The 25,816-nt window shown below is 48.9% G+C and overlaps 1 protein-coding gene across 1 annotated transcript in view; it reads left to right on the top strand.

The window, feature by feature from the left end:
* Positions 1-25,816, top strand: part of HIP1R (huntingtin interacting protein 1 related) — a 513,161-nt gene that overhangs the window by 280,392 nt on the left and 206,953 nt on the right. The window contains exons 14-16 of the mRNA XM_085635911.1: positions 4,376-4,559; positions 5,928-6,016; positions 18,912-19,028. Of these exons, the coding sequence (XP_085492037.1) occupies positions 4,376-4,559; positions 5,928-6,016; positions 18,912-19,028 (390 nt within the window). The remainder of the gene's footprint in view (positions 1-4,375; positions 4,560-5,927; positions 6,017-18,911; positions 19,029-25,816) is intronic.

Genomic DNA, 25,816 nt, shown 5'->3' with positions numbered 1-25,816 from the left:
GAAAATGTGTTTTTTTGTAGTCAAAGTTTGAGTTTTGCAGTGCATTGTGGGTAAGTAAATGTTGATGTATGCAATCACATCACTCTGTACTCCCCCAGATTTCTAGTTTACAGAACTGTCTGCGTCGGTTAGGTTTTTTAAGGTGGCAGCCTACCCAAGCCCAAAAAGTGCAGCCATCCACCATTTCAAGCGGAACGATATTGGGAATTAGCCACTCTCTCCTGGTCCATATGTAAAAACAACACCCAAAAGATTCAAATGTCCTCTTGTTTGCCATTGGGATGAGATGCTTTAGCCTGCACAAGAGTAGAACTACTGTTGAGGTTTAGGGGTGTAGGTGGGGCCCGATGTTTGGATGGGCAAGACCCACCACATTATTTTATTTAAAAAAATATATTCCTGCCATACATGGGGCTTTCTCCTTCCCTCGGGCAAATTGAGGGCACACCACCTGTCTGCTGCTCGTGGCGGTGGGGGGCGGTAGCAGGTTTGTCCCTTTCTGGGTGGGATGTGGCCAGTACCAGAGTGCAACACCCGCTCCAGAAGAGCAGAGAGCCAGCAGAGTGCGAGAAGGAGGAAAAGATATAACAAGCATTGGCCGTGAAAGTGACGCAGCCGTTAAAGTGATCGCGCGCTGTAAGGGTGCCCGCGAGCGAAGGCGAGGAAAGCCAGATGGCACCTTGCGCGTAACCGCACGCTCTAGGCCACACAAAAAGCGTGTTGTTGGATTTTTGAAGCCCACTAACTAACAGTCTCGCCAGAGTAGCGCATGCTCTGGCTCAGGCGAGACCTAAAAAACTACCCTGACCCACCCAGCCATGAAAGCTACCCCGACCCCTTCCCAGCCCTGAAAACTACTCGACCCCCCCAGCCCTGAAAACGACCCCAACCCCCTCAGCCCCAAAAAACGACCCCAACCCTGAAAACTACTCCCAAACCCATACAAACTACCCCCACCCCCCAAACCCTGGCCCATGCCACACTTACCAAGTCCTCTGCTCCCTTGTCTGAGGTCTTCCTGCTTCTGAGTTCCGCCGAGCTGCAGCCAGCAGCTAGACCGCGCACTGCCTTAACCACGCATATGCATGGTTAAGGCAAGCGTGGTAGTGCTTTTGTAGTCGGAGAAAGCATGGCTGAGGCGCGGTGTTCCAACTGTTTCGCCTATTAAGTTGCATACCATGTTTTGGGACTGTGGCTTCCAGCCTCTCCATTAGACAACACATTTATTAATGGAGTCGTGTGTAGTAAATGTCATGTTTTTTGGGGTCGAAGACCAAATAGTGACTGGCTTCTACAGATTAATATTCTAGGGGGCTGTAGGGAAGTCTTCCAACAGCACAATCGACTGAATGAATACACAATGTTTTAAATGTTGCGTGCATGGATCTACCAGATTTCTATTCTGTACGATGTAGGAAAGGACCGCTTTTTGCTGATCATCCCCCCCACCCTCCAAGTTTTTGGATGGATGCTGCTGGTTTTTCGACTCTATAGTGCGCTTGGCCCAGCTGTCCAGACCCCAGTGGATCTGCTGTGACCCATAGTATGTATGTAATTGGCTAATACCTAATTGGCTCATTTAACTTAGAAGTCCCTAGTATATGATACAAGAGGTAACCAGAGCTAGTAAGTTAAATGGCACTAGTGGACTACAGCACGTAATTGTGCCACCACTGCAGTGACTAGGAGGAAACTTGACTATAGGCCTGCCACTTCAGCCTGGTTTGACAGCATAAAAACGGTCAACTCTACATGCCAAAATAAATCCTATTGCCAGGTAAAAACCCTGCTTTTTTAATATTAATAAGCCAGCACTAAGGACGAATTTCGTAGCTCACCATGCAGGGTGCTTCATATTAAAAAGAAGGGCATATTCTTTTAATTTAACATCCCCTGACAGTGAAGACACGAAATTTCAGTTTTCACTTTAGCAAGACCTGTGGTCCTATTGGCCAACATGGAATGTCACTAGCCACCGAGCGAAGTGCTAACTTCCATTTGGAACCACCAAAGATATTACTCCAATGTATTAAATTATTCATTACATTAAACCTGCCATATTGCTGAGATCGGATTTAATGTAACCTTTCATAGAAAGGTGACTTTAGAAGGTCACCACTTTGCGGCCCAAACCTCCTGTCCTCCTAGCCTGTCCTGTCTATCTGCAGTAGTTGTCACCAGAAACATGCTGCCTCTCCTGCTAGAAAGAGTGAAGCGCTCCCAGGAACAGGGAACTGAGAACATTGTTAGTGGGATGAGGTGTGACCTCCTTTAGCTGTAGGCCTACCTGGCAGTGGCCACAGATGACCCAGCTTCAAAGAGACTACTACCTCAGTGAAGCAAATGGCCATCACACTTTTACCTCTCTACTCCTTTGTGTAGGCCGATGGGCTGGCATCTCCTCCCTGTTGCCAAACCAGTTTTCTCAGTATGCTGGGTACACCACAGGGGTGTGCCCAGAGCTCCGCCCCAGAATTGTTCGAACATCTTGATTTTGGATGGAGGAGGGTACCCTGGGATTGTTTGGTGGCCAAACCCCCAGGAAGTGATATAAAGTGGTAAAGGTTGTCTTGTGGGAACTATTGCTTCATTGGCTAGTGAGTCCTATCCTCCCACATACAAGAAAACGATATAAAAGTTGCACCCCAGACTCACAGACCTCATATATCACTACTGGACTGGAAGAAAAGCAGACGGTCTGCCCTGCTGTTTCCTGGACGCAGCAAAGAGAGGCTTCACCAAAGACTAATTTGCACCTGCGACATCCTAGGGACTAGTTGGCTACCCTCATGTTCAGCAGCAGGGATACAAAAGCTGGAAGAAGCCTGCACTCCCAGAGTCCAGCTGCCCAGGAGCACCTGCCCGCTGCTGGACACTGAAGTACCTGCTAGGAGGCAGAGTCCTGACCTACCCAAGGTGTACCCAAGTCTGTGGAACCTGTGACGGATGTCAAAGTGGACAGGGGTAATTCTGCAAGAAGGAAAAACATACCTACAAGCAACTGCTGAAGAAATCGAGAGACCAGTTCACCAGTGGCACCGGCACTTGCATTGGACTCCCGCCCCCTGCACATCTGAGCCTAGAGACGACCCCTGACGCTTGTGGATACCAGGGTGACCTCAGGAACACTCAGTACATCTCTGCAGCATCTTCAGCATCCTGCATCACCAGCATGAGGACCACTTCTTGGCTGGACCATGTTAAAAGGAGAAAAGTGCACCAAGGACACTAAGGCTGCTGAAAATGGCGGGTAACTGTCCCCCGTACGTGAGTGGTCCACGTGACTGGCTCTCAAGCCATCGTGGCTAGTCCTAGAGAGTTCTGAAAGGCATTTTAATCCGTTGGCTACAAACCTCTTGCAACAATTTATTGCATCTAAAAGACTAAATTAAAGTAATTTTATTTACCTTGAAAAATTTAAATCTGCGCTTTCCTCAATAGATTTGTCATTTTGGTGCCCTTTTTAAGCTAAAATTACATTTTATTTTTATAAATTGATGTATATTTATTGTGTCATGTTTCCTTTAACCTGTTGTTGTGGTTCGTCTAAATGCTTTACTCTTGTGCTCCTGATTAAGCCTGACTGCTCTGTACCACAGCTACCCAGGACTGAGTTGAGGACTTTATTTTAGAAACCTAAATGGACTTAATAAAGATTATGGCATTATTACATGGCGAGGTCTCGTAACCGCACCACTTAATAATCCACTTTCCTACACATCGCAAATAAAAAAATAATTATAACCCACTTGATCCCCAAATGACCCAAAAACGTGATAATAGGGTAAAGAGTCTCTTAATAGCAAAGTTACCAAACGACCAACTAATTAGTGAAAGAAATAGTTTAAGCAGTAGAGGACTCTTGTGTAGACTCTCGTTTTGCAGACAACGTTCCACGGAGCAGTAAAGGGGAAAATAACATGTTAATGAGGATGACCGGTGGTCATGGTAACAGTGGAAGAGGAGAGGATTCAACAGCTTATATGGTGATCACAAACTTGGACCTCTCTAGAAGATATTTTTAAAGGTCTTTGTTCAATTTAAAATTGGGTTTACAAAGCTTCTTACAACAAGCTGAAGCCAGCCTGTGATGAAGAGTCTGCAGTTGATCAAAGTCTGGTATGGTCATGAGTGACGAATGAATATGTATGCGGAATAAGAAATTACAGAAGTTGATTTTTTTAGGTATATTCATTTGGCTATATAGGCCTTTGTTTCCCAGACTTGAGATAGCCATGGCTGTTTCACTCCTGAAAATGACTGATGAAATGTAAGGCATACAAAGGTTTGAATTGACTTGTTGCGATTTGGATGGAACTGCCCTGTTGCGTGCCCGCTCCTCTAGATTCAAACATCTTCTACTGTTTCCCTGCAGGCCCAGAGGTACATCACGCAACTAAAGAGCCAGATTAACAGCCTGGAGGCAGAGCTGGAGGAGCAGCGCAAACAGAAACAGAAGGCTCTGGTGGACAACGAGCAACTGCGCGACGAGCTGGAGAACCTGAAGAAACTGCGGCTTGAGAATGAGAAGACCCAGGCTCTCTGCGCGGAGGCAGAAAGTAGGCAGCACAAGAATCTACCGCTTCTGTGCCTGTTTAAACCCCTCCGTTATATTCAGTAGTCCAGCCAACACATGGGTCACTCTCCCATAGGCTCCCAGAGGCTTTGTGGCTTAATGCCGTCCCTCGCCACTAGAGGGCCATAGAGGTGGTAGTCAGAACACAGCTGTGTTTTTGGGGTGGCTACATAAAGCATTAAAGCATTAATACCTGCAATAGTAATTCCATTACAACATAGAACTGCTTCTGTATTTAGGTTACATTGCAAAACATAGCGATGGTTTGGAAAAAAGGTTACTACTGCCTTATTCTGCATTTTTATTTATTTATTTATGTTAAAAGTTTCATATAGCGCGAACAAGACCACATATGGGTATCAGAGCGCTTTACAGTTTGGCAGTTAAGAAGGTACAATGCAGTGGAAACCATAGCACAACCAGAAGAAGAAACCAACATAACAGATCATAACAAACGTAATAAATCAATAAAGACGAGTGTAAACTAGCGAGTCCTTTGCATGTCTCCTTTGCGGTGTAGCACCAGCGTTTTGCTTGTAATAATGGTCACAGTTACAATGAAGTACTTTGGCAACTGCTGAACATCAGCAGAAATGATCAAATGGCGGCCAGTGCTGCCGACTTTGAAGCGGGGGATCCAGGTTTGAGTCTTGGCGTCAGCTCAACAGCCTGTGATTCTGTGCAAATCACACAGGGCCGGATTTAGATCTTGACAGACTGGTTCCTCCGTCACAACAGTGACGAATATCCCATCCGCTGAAATATAAATCCCATAGGATATAAAGAGATTTATATTTTTGCGGACGGGATATCTGTGACTGTTGTGATGGAGTAACCCGTCCACCAAGATCTAATCAGGCCCATTATCCCCCTGTGCCTATGGATAGCACCTGGATACCCTCACAGGTGATAAACCGCGCTCTACAAATCAGATATTTATCCAGTAACCACATATTTTCACCACTCTGATTAGGGTCGTGCGTGCTGAGGGATTTAGGTCAGTTTAATTGGAATTGATGTAATCTCGATCATCCACTTTATCATTACATTAAATGTTCTCTGTTTGGTAAAAGGCATTGCATTTGTTTTGATTCTTCCAGCATGTACTTATTCACCTAAGTAAGATCTTCTTGTCTGACAAGAGGATTGGCATTTGTTTTGATTCTTCCAGCATGCTCTTATTCACATAAGTAAGATCTCCTTGTCTGACAAGAGGATTGGCATTTGTTTTGATTCACGCGTAATCTCCAGCAGTGCTTTTTGTTTTATACGTATTTGCTTTTGGTGAGGTGACATGAATGGGAAAGAGTGGTGTCCTCCAATGTTGAGTTTTCTTGATGTCTCCTGACAGAGAAAGCACAATCCACAGACGTGCGATACACCAAACTTAAAGAGAAGCACAGTGACCTGATCAAGACCCACGCTGATCTCCTGAGGAAGGTATGTGGTGTGCCTCACTGGCCACGCAAAGCGTCCTTTTTAATATCTACTAAGTTTATCTGTAGTGAAATCTGACCCTTGCTTGATACTTTCACATTCACAGCAGATTGTGGGCTTAAATGTCCAATTCTATCATGGTTTTAGTGAATGTTGTAGAGGGCATTATCATGATGTCATTTGCTGTCACTCATCTGCTGGACCCTGTGCCCTGCTCTTTTACTGAAGGTGACGCGCAATGACTCAATGCAGAGCCTCCGAATGCTCATTTATGCCTTTTAGGACATGCATGCCTGGAGCAGCAATAATTCAATCAAATAAACTATCCCCACAGACGAAACAAAATTCTGTGCCTTCCTGAACATTGCCTGGAGAAGGATCATGCAGAAATTGAAAAAGCACACAGCACATTCTGATTGGCTGGTGGAACATTAGTATTTGAAAGGCTGCAGAGGTTTGCAAGCCAGACCTTTATTACCAATTAGAGCCCTCACTGTGGGCCTTTTGATTAGCCAGTTGACAGACTGCAGGATTCTAATAATATATTATTTTTAATTCTACCAAGTCTCCTCTTAAGATTACTTTAAAAAGACTCTGTTGCTTTCATGAATATTACTCAAACCCTACTGCAAGGTTCTGATCTTTAAACATCTTTCCTAGCGTTGTCATGCTGCAGTTTGGAACATAGCACGCTGTTGAATTCGGACAAAAGTTACTTATTACTAGTTCCTTGTTCGAGTAGTAATGATCCTTACTGTTACGTTGTCTGACTAGCCGCTGCAGTGATTGGACTTCTCTTGCTCACCCCAACAAAGTTAAGAACTGTGGGTATGAGGACATCCAAACCATTACCAAATCAACTATTCTAGGCTATGCCACTGCAAATAAACGTGGTTCAATAAAGCATTTTATTTGGAACAAGTGCAATAAACACAGATTCATGGACCTTTTACCACAGTGTGGTGGAAATAAATTAAGAAAACAATGCTTAATGGCTAACGGATTCCATTCTACAATAACATTATGAAAGAAAACAGAGGCCACACCCACAAGCCAACTCCTTCTTGTTTTATCTCACTAGCCGCATTTAACCCTTTGTTGTCTTCACACGGTTACTTGCCGTTTACATCTACCACACATGAAAGAAACAGCTTGCTGTCAACTGTCCATGCAGATAGATGCTCAGCGTGTAATGTGTTATTTCTGACCATTGTTGAAGAAGGGGCATTATGACCCACTCGGGGCTTCACCTGTTGCGATGGCACCTGCCCCACTCAACAATCGTAGCATCATATTATACTCCGTACTTCTGAATATGTCCTATTATTTATATATATATATATATATTCACTGAAAAAACCATAGGTTTCACACACGTTATAGTTAGGAATTAGCATTTAAAAAACCTTGCAAATTCACTGAAAAAACCATAGGTTTCACACATGTTATAGTTAGCGGAAATTTTACTGATAAGAAACCAATGAAATTCCCCCGTTATAGTTAGTGCAGGAAACTATAACTCACGCGACCGCAATCCTCTGCTGATGCTAATACTGTATTTAGACACTTATTTGCCCATGTCTTCTTCCATAAATTTTTAGCTATACATATATTACAAATATTTTTTTTTCATAAAGACACATATGTCATCAGCAGAAGATTGCGGTCGCGTGAGTTATAGTTTCTGCACTAACTATAACGGGGGAATTTCATTGGTTTTTTATCAGTAAAATTTCCGCTAACTATAACGTGTGTTTTTTCAGTGAATTTGCAAGGTTTTTTAAATGCTAATTCCCAACTATAACGTGTGTGAAACCTATGGTTTTTTCCAGTGAATTTGTACGTTTTTTTAAATGCTAAGTTACTTTACGCCATTCGTGGCGTGCGCGCCCACTTAACGCAGTTCGTTCCGTGCGCGCACGGTGCGCTTCGCGCACCGTGCGCGCACAGTGAGCACGCGGTGCGCTTCGCGCACCGCGCGCCCACTTTACGCAGTTAGCGCTGTGCACGCACGGTGGGCACGCGGTGCGCTACGCTAGATGGGCCATGTACGCACGATGCGCTTCGCGCACCGTGCGCACATGGAGGACATATTATGCGCTTCCTTGTGATAGGTAATCTGTTGAAATTTTTTGGGGAAATGCTGTGCTCTTATATGCCATGCACAAATGGTGGCCTTCGGCGCACGGTAAGCGTACGGTAAGCGTAATGGGCGAAATTTTCGAAAAATAAAATACCGTTTTTTGCCTTGGGGGATCTTTGAAGACTCAACTAACATGGTTATGTGCATGGGCGCTGTCTAAACAGCCCCTTTATATGTTTTTGGCATTTGTTTATCAGCTCCCCCCTCAGAGTGCGAGAGAGAAAATGGCGGCCGCCGCTTCCTGGTTTCGACCGATTCGAATGTTTACTAAGATCTAAGGGCCAATCAGAATCGCGCTCGCGCACGCCACCGTACGCGTACGGTAAGCGCACCGTAAGCGCACCGTAAGCTGGCTCAGATATATATATTGATTTAAAGGCTATTTTCTCAGAATCTACTCAACAGATTTACACCAAACCTACAAAAGGCACTTCCTTGACCTGAGGACTACCTCTCTGCCAAATTTCAAGTAATTCTGTTCAGCCGTTCGGGCTGTAGCTGTGTCTAAAGGTCCTATGGAAAAATGCATGGGAAAAACGCGTTTTGGGACCCCCCTTTTATCTCAGCCCCCGCTTGACGAATCCCCCCGAGACTTTCAGGGTAGGAGCGGAGCGTAGCGCCCCACCTATTTTGAACAATTCGCAAGGATTCGTCGACCGGCGCCAAAGTTATTCAAAATAGAATGTTGCGGATTTCCTATGGAAACGTGGTCCTAACTATAACTACCTACTGGCGACCGCCAGTAGGTATTATATATATATATATATATATATATATATATATATATATATATATATATATATATATATATTAATTAGACCTGTCAGCCCTTTGGGTGGTCCCTCCTCATCATTATTCATTTTGTCCCACTTTTGCCTCAAACCCTGTTAGTATTTTTCCTTTTTGGGAACCACCAGACTTTAGTATTGATGCAGATTCAGGGAGCCATTTTATCTACCCCTGGAACTTCTGTCTGAGGGCCTGGAGCACAAAATGGTGGCCACCTGTGACATCATCAGAACCCACTGGAACCTACTAGAACCTTCTGCAACATTCTGGAACCCTGTGACAGTTGGAGGCGGTTTGGAATGTTGGGAAGCTAAGCCAGAGTTGACAGTTGGAGCTGGCAGTTGGCACCTGACTGGTGAAGGGAGAGCAGCAGAAACCTGAAGGAGGAAGGAGTGAGGCAGCAGGGGTGGAAACTTGTGCCTGGAGTGGGGTCCATAAACCCACCCTTGATACTAGTCCCTACTGACTGAGCCCAGCCTGGAGCCCTGTGTGGGAGAAAGCAAGAAAAACCACCTTAAGGACCTGGACAGCAGGAACAGGCCTTAAAAGTAAAGAACAGCAAGTACCTGACCTGGTTACTGGTAACTACCTGAAGTCCGACGTCGAGAAGCCTAGAGACCTGGAGCCCGAGGTGGAGAGCGGCGCTGACTGGAAAGCAGACGTCGTACCCGGAGCCGCCAGAGGTCGAGAGAGGGCGCCGACGGAGGTCGTGGAGAGTACCAGAGGTCGAGGAGGAAGTCACCCGAGGTCGAGTGAGCGGCGTCGACGGGGGAGTGAAGTCCGCCCTCCGGAGTCGCCGGAGACCGAGGTGAAGCGTGCCGGAGGTCGGGAATGGAGATCGCACTCCGGAGTCGCCGGAACCTGAAGAGAAGTGTGCCGGAGGTCGGGAGTGGAGGTCGCACTCCGGAGTCGCCGGAACCTGAAGAAAGGAGCACCGGAGGTCGGGAGTGGAGGTCGCACTCCGGAGCCGCCCGAAGTCGACATCGAGCCAAGACTGCCCGACGTCATCGAACCGGAGGTCGACATCGAGCCGAGGCCGCCGACATCGAACCGGAACCGCCTATCGACGTCGTCAAGAACTGACATAGCGCCGAGGCCGCCGACATCGAACCGGAACCGCCTCACGGCGTCGACACGACTCCAGCGGCGTCGGAACTTCATAGAAAGGGCAGTAAGTGGAATAGAGGGCGCCTAAGGCCCTGTGACGCCCTAAGAGACCATCCTAGGGGCTAGAGAGGTGCTGGAACCAGCTTGATTGTGCCAGGGGTGAGCTGAGACTAATACAGAGGGGTTGTGTAGTGTGGGAGAGCCAGATCTCTAGATTCCCCCTTGATCTACCTCAGTTTAGGCCTCAGCTTTGTCCAAGCCAGGGAGTATACCCCTCAGGCCATCCATCTAACCACAAGCTGTGACTGGGCCAAATCAGCCCATAGTATTTTAAATGTGATCTGATTTTACAAATGTCATTGTTGGCTGATATTATTTATTGAGGGTACTGTATTTATTGTATTTATCTAAGTTATTCCTGTGATGTATTTATTGTCCTGAGCTAACTTATTCCTGCACAGTATTTATTGCCTCACAGTATTTATTTGACCTGATCCTATTTATTGCACCTGTAAAGTGTTATTATTTATTTAACCTGCACTTTTTAAGAAAAAGCCTTGTGTACTGTGATTGTATTATTATTTATTTAATCAGCAACTAAGAGAAAAGAAGATAAAGAGTTATATTTTCAGTATAATTTTTAAGGTGTAGTGTCGTTTTTGGAACGGATGCACGCATGGTTATTGTGTGGGTATGTCGTATGCTTAACACGGTGCCTGACCCCTGACCACTCGAGCCAAGCTACCACAGTGTATGTCTGGGAAGACCCCATTACCACCACCCTTTCCGGTGTGGGAGTGGGGTTTTTCTAACATAATTGGTGTTCAGCGGCGGGATTGAGCTGTGCCTACGTATACTCGACAATAACTGTGGGTAGTCCATAGGCCTACACCTGGAGTTTTCTCAAAGCGGCCTTCCTAATTGTGAGTTTTTGTTTTTCCAAATTTACTCTGGTGGTGGGAGGAGGTATTATAAAAGGTACCCCCCTGCATTGCTTCTGTAAAAACCTGTCCTCTGACCTGAGTGGGCAAAATGGAATTTGTTTTAGAAGACCTGGAAACCTATACTGTGGCCCAACTCAGGGAGTTTTGTCAGCGGGAGGGGGTGTATTGTCCCCCAGGAGCAAAGAAGGGTGCACTCCAAACCAGCTTAAGGGCTTGGGGGGAGGCACGACGAGAAAGCAAGGCTGAGGAGGAGGACAGGGATAGAGAGCCCGACAGTGAGGGAGCTGGTTTGTACCAACCTGAGGTGGGGAACCTGTTAGCGGGGCCCAGGACACTTTCTAGGAAGGGCAGCAGTGCCTCTAGCGGTGGCTTGTCTGAAGTGGAGTTAACAGACCGGAGGGAGAAAAGACAGCTCACATGGGACTTAGCAAGGCTGGAGAAAGAGAAGGAGGAACAGAGGATGGCTCATGAGTTAAGGCTGAAAGAGATAGATCTTCAGATCCTAAGAGCTAGGGCACACCCTGTTCCTAATGGTGGCAGCAAAGACCAAGAGTTCACTAGGGAACCCAAACCCTACCTGCCAAAGGACATAGTGGCTAGCTATGGGGTGGGCGACGATATTGCCAAGTGGCTAGCGGCCTATGAGGTCTCGTTAAGGGCCCATGGGGTTCCAGAGAAGTACTGGGGAGGGGGATTGTACAGGTACATGCCTCCAGCTGGTAGGGATGCTTTATTGGCCTTAGAGGAGGATGAGCAGACCCACTACCCCACCATGAAAGTGGCGCTCATAAGAAAGTTTGGACTAACACCCGAAAAGTACAGACAGAAGTTCCGGGGTAATCACAAACTGGGCACCCAGAATTGAGTGGACTTCCTGGACTATGCAAAGAAGGCACTAGAGGGTTGGATTCAGGGCAGTGAAGTGAGGAACTACGAGGGGTTGTTTGATTTAGTACTGAAGGAACACCTGCTCGAAAAATGTTTCCCTGAACTGCGTCAACACCTGGTGGATAGCAAGCTGACCAGTCCCCGGAAGCTTGCTGAGGAGGCGGACATTTGGGCTAGTACCCGGGTGTCCACAAGGGGGACTGGAGGGGATACTCAAAAGGCCGGACAGGGCGCCCCCCAGAAGAAAGAGGGAGGGGAAAAGAAAACGGAGTTCTCCAAAGGCCCCCAAAATAACTTCCAAGGGAAGGGAACAGGATTCACCCCTAGGACTAACCCACCCAGAAACCCTAATCCTGGCCAGAGTCAGCAGCCAAGGGTTGTCCATTGCTACGAGTGCGGTGGCGTTGGACACTACAAGGGAGATGCAAAGTGCCCGAAACGACCACCCCCTCCCATTGGAGGAAAGACCCCCGGAGTAGCTAGTGTAGTGCTCGGGGAGGAGATGCCCTTAATTAAGGGAAGGGAGTGGGCGGGTGTCACTTTAGTGTCCCTGGGAGAACGGGAGATGGTTCCTAAGATCCAGGTGCCCGCAAATACCGTAAAGTATGGGCAGTGGGTCACCATCAACGGCCAAAGAGGGGAGGCTCTGAGAGACACAGGAGCCAGTATGACTATGGTGCGTAGCCAACTGGTGTCTCCAGAGCAGGTAATTCCCGATGTACTCCACCCAGCCGCGATGGCTGATGGCAGAACAGGCCACTATCCAGTGGCTGAGGTTCCCTTTGAATTGGGGGGGGTTGCAGGTTCACTTCGAGTTGCCGTAAGCCCTGCCGTGCCGGTTGATTGTCTGCTGGGGAATGACATGGAGCACAATGCTTGGAAGGAGGTGGAATACCGGACTCATACTGAGATGCTGGGTACACCTGACTGGGCCTGTGTGAGCACAAGGTCCGCGACTACCCGGAGAGGGAGTTCGTTCAGACTGGAGCCTGGAACAAAGGCCCAGCCAGCTGCCAGTCAAGGGAAGAACCGAGGACAGGAGGAGCCTGCCTCGGCGTCCACACCCCGTAGGACGGATAGGCCACCGGAGGTGGTGGACCAGGAGTCTGCGGTGGGGGATGTCACCAAACTGGAGGACCTACCCATCCCGGCCGAGTGGCACGTGGAGGGAGGCCCGTCCAGGGAGGAATTCTGCCAGGGCCTGAGGGAGTGCCCTACCCTTGAGGGACTGAGGCGACAGGCCGAAGCCCAGGCAGCAAGGAACGTTGAAGGGAACTACAGTGTTTACTGGGAGGATGGCCTCCTCTACAGTGAACCCAAGGCACCCCTACATGGATCGTCACGAGCCTTGGTAGCCCCTCAACGTTATCGAGCCGTCCTTCTGGAGTTGGCTCACGAGATCCCCTTGGCAGGACACCTGGGGCAAGACAAGACCTTCGCCCGTCTTGTCCCACACTTTTATTGGCCTCAAATGAAAGTGTCGTCCGATACCTACTGCCGGACATGTGTGTCTTGCCAAGCCAGTGGGAAAACAGGGGTGAAGCTGAAAGCTCCCCTGGAACCACTTCCTGTCGTTAGCACCCCCTTTGAAAGGGTGGGCATCGACAATGTGGGTCCGTTAGATCCACCTACTACAGCTGGTCACAGGTTTATCCTGGTTCTGGTGGATCATGCCACACGGTACCCAGAGGCAATACCTCTGAGGACCATAACAGCACCTGTTGTGGCTAGGGCCCTGATGGGAATCTTTACCCGAGTGGGTTTTCCCAAGGAGGTTGTGTCCGACAGGGGGACCAACTTCATGTCAGCGTACATGCGGGCCATGTGGAAGGAGTGTGGAGTGACCTACCGGTTCACAACTCCTTACCACCCCCAGACCAATGGTCTGGTGGAGAGGTTTAACAAAACCTTGAAAGGCATGATCAGAAGTCTGCCTGAAAGCCTGCGGAGGAAATGGGACGTCCTCCTACCCTGTCTACTCTTTTCTTACAGGGAAGTGCCACAGAAGGGAGTGGGCTTCAGCCCCTTCGAGCTTTTGTATGGGCACCCTGTACGTGGACCTCTCAACCTGGTGAGAGACGGATGGGAAAGAACTCCCAGAAAGCTTCCCCAGGACGTGGTGAGCTACATGCTGGCCTTCCGGAGCCAAATGGCTAAGTTGTGGAAGCAAGCTTCTGACAACTTGGAGGCCAGCCAAGCAGTAATGAAGGCGTGGTATGACCACAACGCTCACCCGATGGAGTTGGAGCCTGTCCAGAAGGTGTGGGTGATCGAACCGGGAGAGCTTAGCGCCCTCCAGGATCGCTGGTCAGGACCCTTTGAGGTATTGGAGAAGAAGGGTAAGGCTACCTACTTGGTGGATCTTAAGACCCCTCATCAGCCCCTACGGGTGCTGCATGCCAACCGCCTCAAACCCCACCACGAGAGGCCCGAAGTCATCTTGATGATGGTGACTGACGGAGCAGAGGACGTGGAAAGCGAGCCTCTCCCCGATTTGTTTGCGTCTCAAGAGAAGGATGGGTCGGTGGAGGGAGTGATTCTCTCCCCATCTCTAACTCCTGAACAGCAGGAGGACTGCCGCCAGGTCCTGGGACAGTACTCTTCGTTGTTCTCCCTTGTTCCGGGTAGGACTCACCTGTGCGTCCATGATGTGGACACAGGAGACAGCCCACCTGTGAAGTCCAAGATCTACCGGATGTCAGACAAGGTGAAGGCCAGCATTAACAGTGAAGTCACTAAGATGCTGGAGCTAGGAGTGATCGAACCTTCTAGCAGCCCCTGGTCCAGTCCGGTGGTGTTAGTACCAAAAGCCGCACCACCGGGTGGCCAACCGGAACTGAGGTTCTGTGTGGACTACCGGGGACTGAATTCAGTAACCAAAACTGATGCTCATCCGATCCCTAGGGCGGATGAATTGATTGACCGGCTGGGAGCTGCCCAATATCTAAGTACCTTTGACCTTACTTCTGGGTACTGGCAGATCTCTTTGACTGATGGAGCAAGGGAAAGGTCAGCCTTCTCCACGCCCAATGGCCACTACCAGTTCTGTGTGATGCCCTTTGGGCTCAAGAACGCACCTGCCACGTTTCAGCGCCTGGTAAACCAGATCCTCACCGGAATGGAGAGTTTCTCTGCTGCTTATCTGGATGACATAGCCGTCTTCAGTAACAGCTGGGAGGATCACTTGCGTCACCTGCAAGCTGTTCTCCAGGCCCTGAGACAAGCTGGATTGACGATCAAGGCCAGCAAGTGCCAGATCGGGCAGGGGTCGGTAGTGTACCTTGGACACTTGGTGGGTAGGGGAGCGGTGCAACCCCTCCAGGCGAAGATCGAGGCCATCATGGCCTGGGAACCCCCCAAGACACAGACTGAGGTCCGAGCTTTTCTGGGCCTCACGGGATACTACCGCCGCTTCGTGAAGGGGTACGGTACCATCGTAGCCCCCCTCACGGAGCTCACGTCCAAGAAACAACCTCGACGGGTAGTCTGGACGGAGGCTTGTCAGCAGGCCTTCGTGAAGCTGAAGCAAGCCATGTGCGAGGCCCCGGTCTTAAGGGCCCCAGACTTTTCCAAGAAGTTCATTGTCCAGACAGATGCATCAGAACATGGCATTGGGGCAGTGTTATCGCAACTCAATGAAGAGGGTCTGGATCAACCCGTGGTCTTCCTATCCCGGAGACTACTTCCCAGGGAACAGAAGTGGAGTGCCATAGAGCGTGAAGCCTTTGCCGTGGTATGGGCTCTGAAGAAGTTGCGGCCATACCTGTTTGGCTCGCACTTCCTAGTTCAGACCGACCACAGACCCCTTCGTTGGCTGATGCAGATGAAGGGGGAGAATCCCAAGTTGTTGAGGTGGTCTATTTCCCTACAGGGAATGGACTTTCAGGTGGAACATCGGCCTGGAGTGGACCACGCCAATGCAGACGGTCTCTCAAGGTATTTCCGCCTTAGTGATGAGAACTCCCAAGGGGTTGGGTAGCTCTCCCCACTTTCAGCTGGGGGGGACGCGTGTTAGACCTGTCAGCCCTTTGGGTGGTCCCTCCTCATCATTATTTATTTTGTCCCACTTTTGCCTCAAACCCTGTTAGTATTTTTCCTTTTTGGGAACCACCAGACTTTTTAGTATTGATGCAGATTCAGGGAGCCATTTTATCTACCCCTGGAACTTCTGTCTGAGGGCCTGGAGCACAAAATGGTGGCCACCTGTGACATCATCAGAACCCACTGGAACCTACTAGAACCTTCTGCAACATTCTGGAACCCTGTGACAGTTGGAGGCGGTTTGGAATGTTGGGAAGCTAAGCCAGAGTTGACAGTTGGAGCTGGCAGTTGGCACCTGACTGGTGAAGGGAGAGCAGCAGAAACCTGAAGGAGGAAGGAGTGAGGCAGCAGGGGTGGAAACTTGTGCCTGGAGTGGGGTCCATAAACCCACCCTTGATACTAGTCCCTACTGACTGAGCCCAGCCTGGAGCCCTGTGTGGGAGAAAGCAAGAAAAACCACCTTAAGGACCTGGACAGCAGGAACAGGCCTTAAAAGTAAAGAACAGCAAGTACCTGACCTGGTTACTGGTAACTACCTGAAGTCCGACGTCGAGAAGCCTAGAGACCTGGAGCCCGAGGTGGAGAAGCGGCGCTGACTGGAAAGCAGACGTCGTACCCGGAGCCGCCAGAGGTCGAGAGAGGGCGCCGACGGAGGTCGTGGAGAGTACCAGAGGTCGAGGAGGAAGTCACCCGAGGTCGAGTGAGCGGCGTCGACGGGGGAGTAAAGTCCGCCCTCCGGAGTCGCCGGAGACCGAGGTGAAGCGTGCCGGAGGTCGGGAGTGGAGATCGCACTCCGGAGTCGCCGGAACCTGAAGAGAAGTGTGCCGGAGGTCGGGAGTGGAGGTCGCACTCCGGAGTCGCCGGAACCTGAAGAAAGGAGCACCGGAGGTCGGGAGTGGAGATCGCACTCCGGAGCCGCCGGAAGTCGACATCGAGCCAAGGCCGCCCGACGTCATCGAACCGGAGCCGCCCGAAGTCGACATCGAGCCAAGACTTCCCGACGTCATCGAACCGGAGCCGCCCGAAGTCGACATCGAGCCAAGACTGCCCGACGTCATCGAACCGGAGGTCGACATCGAGCCGAGGCCGCCGACATCGAACCGGAACCGCCTATCGACGTCGTCAAGAACTGACATAGCGCCGAGGCCGCCGACATCGAACCGGAACCGCCTCACGGCGTCGACACGACTCCAGCGGCGTCGGAACTTCATAGAAAGGGCAGTAAGTGGAATAGAGGGCGCCTAAGGCCCTGTGACGCCCTAAGAGACCATCCTAGGGGCTAGAGAGGTGCTGGAACCAGTTTGATTGTGCCAGGGGTGAGCTGAGACTAATACAGTGGGGTTGTGTAGTGTGGGAGAGCCAGATCTCTAGATTCCCCCTTGATCTACCTCAGTTTAGGCCTCAGCCTTGTCCAAGCCAGGGAGTATACCCCTCAGGCCATCCATCTAACCACAAGCTGTGACTGGGCCAAATCAGCCCATAGTATTTTAAATGTGATCTGATTTTACAAATGTCATTGTTGGCTGATATTATTTATTGAGGGTACTGTATTTATTGTATTTATCTAAGTTATTCCAGTGATGTATTTATTGTCCTGAGCTAACTTATTCCTGCACAGTATTTATTGCCTCACAGTATTTATTTGACCTGATCCTATTTATTGCACCTGTAAAGTGTTATTATTTATTTAACCTGCTCTTTTTAAGAAAAAGCCTTGTGTACTGTGATTGTATTATTATTTATTTAATCAGCAACTAAGAGAAAAGAAGATAAAGAGATATATTTTCAGTATAATTTTTAAGGTGTAGTGTCGTTTTTGGAACGGATGCACGCATGGTTATTGTGTGGGTATGTCGTATGCTTAACACGGTGCCTGACCCCTGACCACTCGAGCCAAGCTACCACAGTGTATGTCTGGGAAGACCCCATTACCACCACCCTTTCCGGTGTTGGAGTGGGGTTTTTCTAACATGTGATTGTAATTGTAGCATCATATACTCAGTACTTCTGAATATGTTCTATTATATATATGTACATATACATGTGTGATTGTAATTGCAGCATCATATACTCAGTACTTCTGAATATGTTCTATTATATATATGTACATACACATGTGTGATTGTAATTGTTCAGTAAAGGTTGAATACTGATAGGGTATGGCTTTCTTGTATGACCATTGAGGCATGCAATAATTCACAGTATCACTCATTCCCTTCACACTGATGCACATCTCACCATAATTGTGGAGAAAGTGAAATATCATGCATTCTATGTATACAACAGCCAGAAAAATGGATGCGAGGCAGTCCACTAGTGTGTGTTGTACTGTCTAATAACCGAAGGAGGAAAGCATAGTTGTAGACTCTGAGATTTAAATGCAGTAGGAGGCATCAACATTCCGGTACCCATGGTGGTAGAGTGGGCGAAGAGAGTGAAAGGCACCTCTTTCCTATAGTGGGTCATTAAAAGCCATTGTCATTAGCTCTTCGCCAGGATGGGACTGAAATTAATATACGTGGCCATAGTTGGAGTGATCCTATTTTGATGTGAATGCAGTGCTTTTTTGCTGCTCTGTGACACCAATGTATAGACTTGTGATGATTGTCAATGTGCTTCCCAACCCTCCATGCTATATTTGCAAGCCTCAACGCTTCGGTCTCATGCCACAATGATGTAGCATTAGACAGTTGTTTTGAATTGTTATGCAGTAAATGTTCCTTGTACTGTGCACTTAGCTGGTCCTTTTACACAGTGACACATGCCATCCTGTCGACATTTCGATTCAGCCTTACAAATATTCCTAAAATGTTACCTTCCCTAACTTTAAGGGGTCAACGTAATACTCTTGTGTGTGGCTGCAAGTGGAAAAAGTTATTCACTTCTGCTTATCTCCTTTCAGAATGGGTGTGCTTTAAATAGAATTTCTTTTTTGAGCAACTACGTGTTTTACTTTACTGAAGGCGTTTGTTTGCCTTTATCATAGAATGCCGATACATCGAAGCAGCTAACAGTGACCCAGCAAAACAAGGAGGAGGTGGCTCGGATCAAAGAGCAGCTGGCTCTCCAAATGGACCAAGTGAAGCGGGAATCCGAAATGAAGGTGGGTTCCAAACCTGGTCATTTACGGGGGAAATCCATTGAGGTCTCTCTAAAGAGAGAGAGAGAAACCTCTTTTTGTTTTGTTCTGTCATGCCAACACATCACTTTTGAGTCACTTAATAGCAAACATCTAATGAACACTCAGAGTTAATTCCTCTTCTAACCTTCAAAACATTTGTCAGCATCCATTAACTAGTCATGTGTCCATCAAAAGAGTAATCCAGTGGTCTTACATCTATCCATTTTTTAATCTGTTCTTAATACATATATTAATTCATCAAACCGTTCACCCACATTATCTTATGTTCGAGGCATATGAGCTGCAGATTGTACACTTAGCATAGATCGCCATCTGGTGTTGGGCCCGGATGTTTGCAGTTTGTTTTTCTTCTTGGACAGTCTTTGGAAGTCACGAGTTTGGTGACTCCTCCTTCGGTCCGTACTGCGCATGGGCTTCGGCTCCATCCTCAGATTGTTTTTTTCCGCCATCGGGCTCGGATGTGATACTTCGTGCTCCGGCTTCGAACTTCTACGGTTCCAGCCTCGACGGAAAATCCTCGTTTCTTCGAGTTTCTTCATCATCATCTTCATCTCTCGAAGCGGCACTTTTCTCCATCCCGTACATCGGCACCGGCCTTCGGGCCCTCCTCGACTCCGGTCCCGGCCGATGGAAAGGACTCCGTTCAAAAAGTGCCCAAAATGTGGGTCTAAATTTCCCCACACCGACCTCCATCAGGTGTGTAATCTTTGCCTCTCTCCAGAACACGAGGCCAGAGACTGCCCCGCCTGTAGGTCTTTTCGATCGAAGAAAACCATCCGGGATCGAAAAGCTCGACGCACCATGGTGCACTCATCGTCTGCAGCTCCACCGGACATCTTCGGAGACGGCGCCGAAGCTTCGGGGCAAACACACACCGAGCAGGAAGAAGACGTCGTCAGCGCTTCCGAGGCCGACGACTCCGACGTGGAGGACATCACACCGGCGCAGCGGGCCGTGAGTACTGTGCCCCCTCCCACCCCCGCGCCCAAAACCAAAGAGACTCCGGTTACTCCCTCGCCTGCCGGCCTGGGCAAAACCAAGACCAAAGCTTCGATCACCCCACCTTCGGGCCCGGTGTCGAAGCCTCCAAAGTCTCACGGCAGCTCGGGATCGAGCCAGCTGACGCCCGGTGCCGAAAAACAGCATCCGGCACCGAAGAAAGCAATATCCAGCTCGACTCCGAAGCCACCGGTGCCGAAGCCTGGACTCTCGGTGCCGACCAAACACAAACACAAATCTGTCGGCACCGACGCTCCGGCGCCGAAAACTCCTTCGACGCCGAAAAAACCGGAGGCCCCAAAAGAGCATGGCGCACACAAACCATCGAAGTCCTCGGTTCCGAAATCACCGGTGCCGACGGACGATTCGGCGCCATTGGCTCTGTTTACACCAGACCCTTTACAGAAGACTCTGTCCAAAGATCCAAAGACTGGGCTATTGACTTTAATTATCAAGAAAAGACGCCTTGATACTCCGGCTCCTCCTCCACCACCCAAACGGAAGGACTCTGCTACTTCTCCTCTCAGAGTGCCCTCCCCACTAACACCTCCCCTACCTCCTCCACCTCCTCCACCTCCTCCACCCCCTCCCCCCTCCCAGGTCTCCGCCACCTTTACCTCACTACTCTCCGGCCCCGTCCCCAGATCCGGATGACGGGGACCCGGACAATTATCCGGCGGACGCCCCAATGGATCCCACTCCACCAGGGACCCCAGACCCGTGGGAGGATTACAATAACCCTGATGTACCCGATATTCCTCAGGACGACCTATACCCATCCAGGCCGTCTCCTCCAGAGGACTCCTTAGGGTTCCATCATTTAGTGCAGAGAGCAGCACACTACCATGGGGTGGACATGCACACTGAACCAGTGGAAGACGACTTCTTACTGGATACATTCGACATACAGGACAAATCCACCTCTATCTTACCCATGCTTAAGGGTGTCACCAAGCATGCCGCAGAGGTGTTCAAAGACCCTGTCAGGGCCAGGGTACTAAACCCTAGAATAGAGAAAAAGTATAAGGCGGCACCCACAGACCCTGCATACATTAAGGGCCCTGCTCCCTTAGATTCCCTAGTTGTCTCTACAGCTAGAAAGCGGGCTAACTCCCAGTCCTCAGGAGAAGCCCCACCGCCAGACAAGGAATCCAAACTCCTAGACGCGTCTGGCAAGCGCACCGCCTCTCAAGCTGCAAACATGTGGCGCATTGCAAACACACAAGCGCTACTTGCGCGCTATGACAGAGCACACTATGACGAACTTGAGGCTCTTATGCAACACCTCCCCGAGAAACACAAGCGTAGGGCTCATGAGCTAATACAGGAGGGTAAACTCATTACAAACACCTCCATTAAATGTGCCCTCGATGCAGCCGACACTGCTTCTAGAGCCATAAATACCAGTGTCCTGCTTCGTCGCCATGCCTGGCTCAGGATCTCAGGGTTTAAGCCTGAAGTCCAGGCGTCCATACTCAATCACCCCTTTGACCAACAAACTCTCTTTGGGCCCAAAGTAGACGAAGCGTTGGAAAAGATGAAAAAGGACACAGGCACAGCAAAGTCTATGGGGGCACTCCAAACACAAGCCTCTAAACGTTCCTTTCGACGCTCCTCCTTTCGTGGCACAGGCAGAGGCTTCTCCACCGATAGCACCTCTACCTCCTACAAATCCCCTCCTCAAAATACCTTTTCAAAGGGCAACCAAAGAGGTGGTTACAGAGGCAACAACAATAAGGGCAGGGGCAAAACTAACAACACCCGTTCTGCCACCCCGCCCACACAATGACTTCCCTCCGCTCCCCCCAGACCATTCCACTCCGGTCGGGGGCAGACTACAAAACTTTATCCACGCATGGGAGTCCATAACATCGGACAAATGGGTGACCCAAATCATTCGGTCAGGGTACTGTCTCGAGCTAACATCTACCCCGCCCAATATCCCACCAAGGCACCGTCCAATGTCTCAAGAACATTCCACACTGCTCAAACAGGAGGTACTCTCCCTCCTCCAAAAACACGCTATAGAGCAGGTCCCCATCAATCAGCAAAATCTAGGGGTTTACTCCCTATATTTCCTAATACCAAAGAAAGACGGTACCCTCAGGCCCATTCTGGACCTCCGGCCTCTAAATGCCTACATACATTCAGACCATTTCCATATGGTCACCCTACAACAAGTCCTCCCGCTCCTCTGTCAGGGAGACTTTCTCACAACCTTGGATCTGAAAGACGCATACTTTCACATTCCAATACACCCCTCTCACAGGAAATACCTCAGGTTCGTGGTGGAAGGGCAACATTACCAATTCACGGTTCTCCCCTTCGGGGTCACCACCGCACCACGGGTGTTTACCAAATGCCTAGCGGTAGTAGCAGCACACCTCAGACGTCAACACATTCACGTCTTCCCTTACTTAGACGACTGGCTGATAAAAGCCGCGTCTTACCGCCAATGCGTGCAGCATACAAACAGCACTATCCAACTGCTCCACCAGCTAGGCTTCACGGTGAACTACCAAAAGTCCCATCTCATACCATCTCACACAAAGCAATATCTCGGGGCCACTATAGACACCTCCAAAGGTATTGCCTATCCAAACACAGCCAGAATCACAAGCATTCAAGCCTTACGCAAAACATTCCTTCCCCAACACTCTCTTCCAGCAAGAGTGTTCATGAAGCTCATAGGAATGATGGCGTCTTGCATCTTTATAGTGCCCCATGCAAGACTACACATGCGTCCACTTCAACAGTGCCTAGCACAACAGTGGAACCAGGCCCAGGGTCAGCTAACGGATCTGGTGTTGGTGGACGGCCGCACACATCACTCTCTGCAGTGGTGGAACACCACAAACCTTTCCAAAGGGCGGCCGTTCCTGGACCCGGTTCCTCAGGTGATTCTAACAGCGGACGCATCGCTCTCCGGCTGGGGAGCGCACCTCCTACACCTCACAATGCAAGGTCTATGGACGCCACAGCAAAAATTGCTCCACATCAACCATCTGGAGCTCTTGGCGATCTTTCTAGCCCTAAAATCTTTCCAAAAACAGATTTCGGGCAAAGCAGTCCTCATTCGCACAGACAACATGACTGCAATGTATTATATCCAAAAACAGGGGGGGACACACTCTCCCCAGCTCTCCCGCTTAGCCCAGAGCATATGGAGATGGGCAATTCCCCAAAACATCTTTCTCCTGGCACAACACGTTCCAGGCGTACAAAACACCATGGCAGATCTGCTCAGCAGACAAACGCAACAACTACACGAATGGGAACTGCATCCACAAGTTCTTCAGCCATTCTTCCAACAGTGGGGGCATCCTCAGATAGACATCTTCGCCACCCACGAAAACAAAAAATGCCCAAGCTTCGCCGCCAGATACCCACACCCATTGTCCAAGGGCAATGCGATATGGATGAACTGGTCAGGCAGATTTGCATACGCCTTTCCACCTCTCCCGCTAATTCCATTAGTGGTAAGGAAGCTACAGCAGCACTCCCTCACACTCATTCTGGTAGCTCCGACGTGGGCCAGGCAGCCGTGGTACACCACGCTACTACAACTATCAGTGGTACCACACCAAAAACTGCACCTATCCCCATGCCTCCTAACCCAGAACCATGGAGAAATCAGGCACCCGGACCCAGCTCAGCTCAACCTGGCGATCTGGCTCCTGAAATCCTAGAATTCGGATACCTTAACCTTCCCCCTGATTGCATGAACATCATCATGGAAGCCAGACGTCCTACCACTAGAGCATGTTATGCCGCAAAGTGGAAAAGATTTGTTATTTACTGCCGTAACAATACAATTAACCCTTTAGATGCATCCATACAGCACATCATATGCTATCTGCTCCATCTTCACAGGTGTAACCTGGCATATTCATCCATAAGCCTACACCTAGCAGCGATCGCTGCTTATCTACAAAACCTACAGCATTTATCACTCTTCAGAGTGCCCGCTATTAAAGCCTTCATGGAAGGCCTTAAACGAGTAATTCCTCCCAGGGCACCACCTTCCCCTGTATGGAATCTAAATTTAGTTCTTACACGACTAATGGGTCCGCCCTTCGAACCAATGCATAAATGCGAGCTACAGTTTCTCACCTGGAAAACAGCTTTTCTCGTAGCTATCACTTCCCTTAGAAGGGTTGGTGAAATACAAGCGTTCACTATACAGGAACCCTTCATACAAATACATCACAGCAAGGTCATACTTCGCACAAATCCGAAGTTCCTGCCCAAGGTCATTTCCCCCTTCCATCTCAATCAATCGGTGGAATTACCTGTCTTCTTCTCGCAACCTCAATCTGTTGCAGAAAGAGCCTTACACACACTCGATGTAAAAAGGGCCTTGCTATACTACATACAAAGAACGCAACCCTTCAGGAAGACTAAACAATTGTTCGTCTCCTTCTCTCCACCACATAAAGGCAACCCCATTTCTAAATCAGGGATAGCTAGGTGGATTGTAAAATGCATACAGATTTGCTACCAAAAGGCTAAAAGAACATTATCTGTTCCGCCTAAAGCCCATTCTACAAGAAAGTTAGGGGCTTCTATGGCCTTTCTAGGGAATATACCCTTAGATGACATCTGCAAAGCAGCCACATGGTCTACACCGCACACCTTCACAAAACATTACTGTGTAGATGTGCATTCCAAGCAGCAAGCTAGAGTGGGCCAGGCTGCACTAAAGACACTATTTCAAACCACTGCAACGGATACCGGTGGTCGCCGCTAGGGTTGGGTACTGCTATATGATCTATGCTAAGTGTACAATCTGCAGCTCATATGCCTCGAACGGAATATGCTACTTACCAGTATGCATCTGTTCTTGGCATGTAGAGCTGCAGAGTTGTACACTCCCACCCGCCTCCCCGGCTACCTCTATCCGTTCCAGTACATCTTATTTAGATACTACACACATGGGTTTCTCACTGTGATTACCAAGCTCCATCATTTCCCTGTTGGCGAAAAACAATCTGAGGATGGAGCCGAAGCCCATGCGCAGTACGGACCGAAGGAGGAGTCACCAAACTCGTGACTTCCAAAGACTGTCCAAGAAGAAAAACAAACTGCAAACATCCGGGCCCAACACCAGATGGCGATCTATGCTAAGTGTACAACTCTGCAGCTCTACATGCCAAGAACAGATGCATACTGGTAAGTAGCATATTCCTTATTTGAGAAAGATCTGCAATCATCCAAACACTGATCCACCATCTGGCTCTCATTCATGGTGTAAGTATTAAGCCAGCATCAGCTTACCCCCACTAATCCAAATATTTATCCAAACATCTAACTTTCGTTTATTTGACGGAGTTCAAGGCGGATTGGAATATACTACCTGTATAATACCTGTAATAAAAGTAGAATAATTGCATAGCCATATTCACTGTTGGCAACTTTTTGGATATATTTCTAGTTGACGAAACAGAAGGCGAGGTGTCTCTTACAACCTAACTAGAGGAACGTTATTGCGAAGTTCTGTCACCAAGATCATAGCAGTTTGGCATGTCGGGGAGCAAGGTTCAGTTCAGTTACATAAGTCTCTTGTATGAGGACACACCTCATGGGAGTGACTGATGGATACACAGACTTGCCATCTGTGTGCTCACTCTTTGTTAGGACTTTACCTGTGGTCAAGTTGGAGAAAGTTTATGTAGTTCCAACTGTTCATGGCACTGACAGACTGAGGGTGGAAAGGGCCTCTGCACTCCCCCTTTTTGCTATAAACTTGG

This window comes from Triturus cristatus, chromosome 11 (assembly GCF_964204655.1).
Source record: "Triturus cristatus chromosome 11, aTriCri1.1, whole genome shotgun sequence".
NCBI lineage: Eukaryota > Metazoa > Chordata > Amphibia > Caudata > Salamandridae > Triturus > Triturus cristatus.
This window is presented reverse-complemented; position numbering and strand designations above follow the sequence as displayed.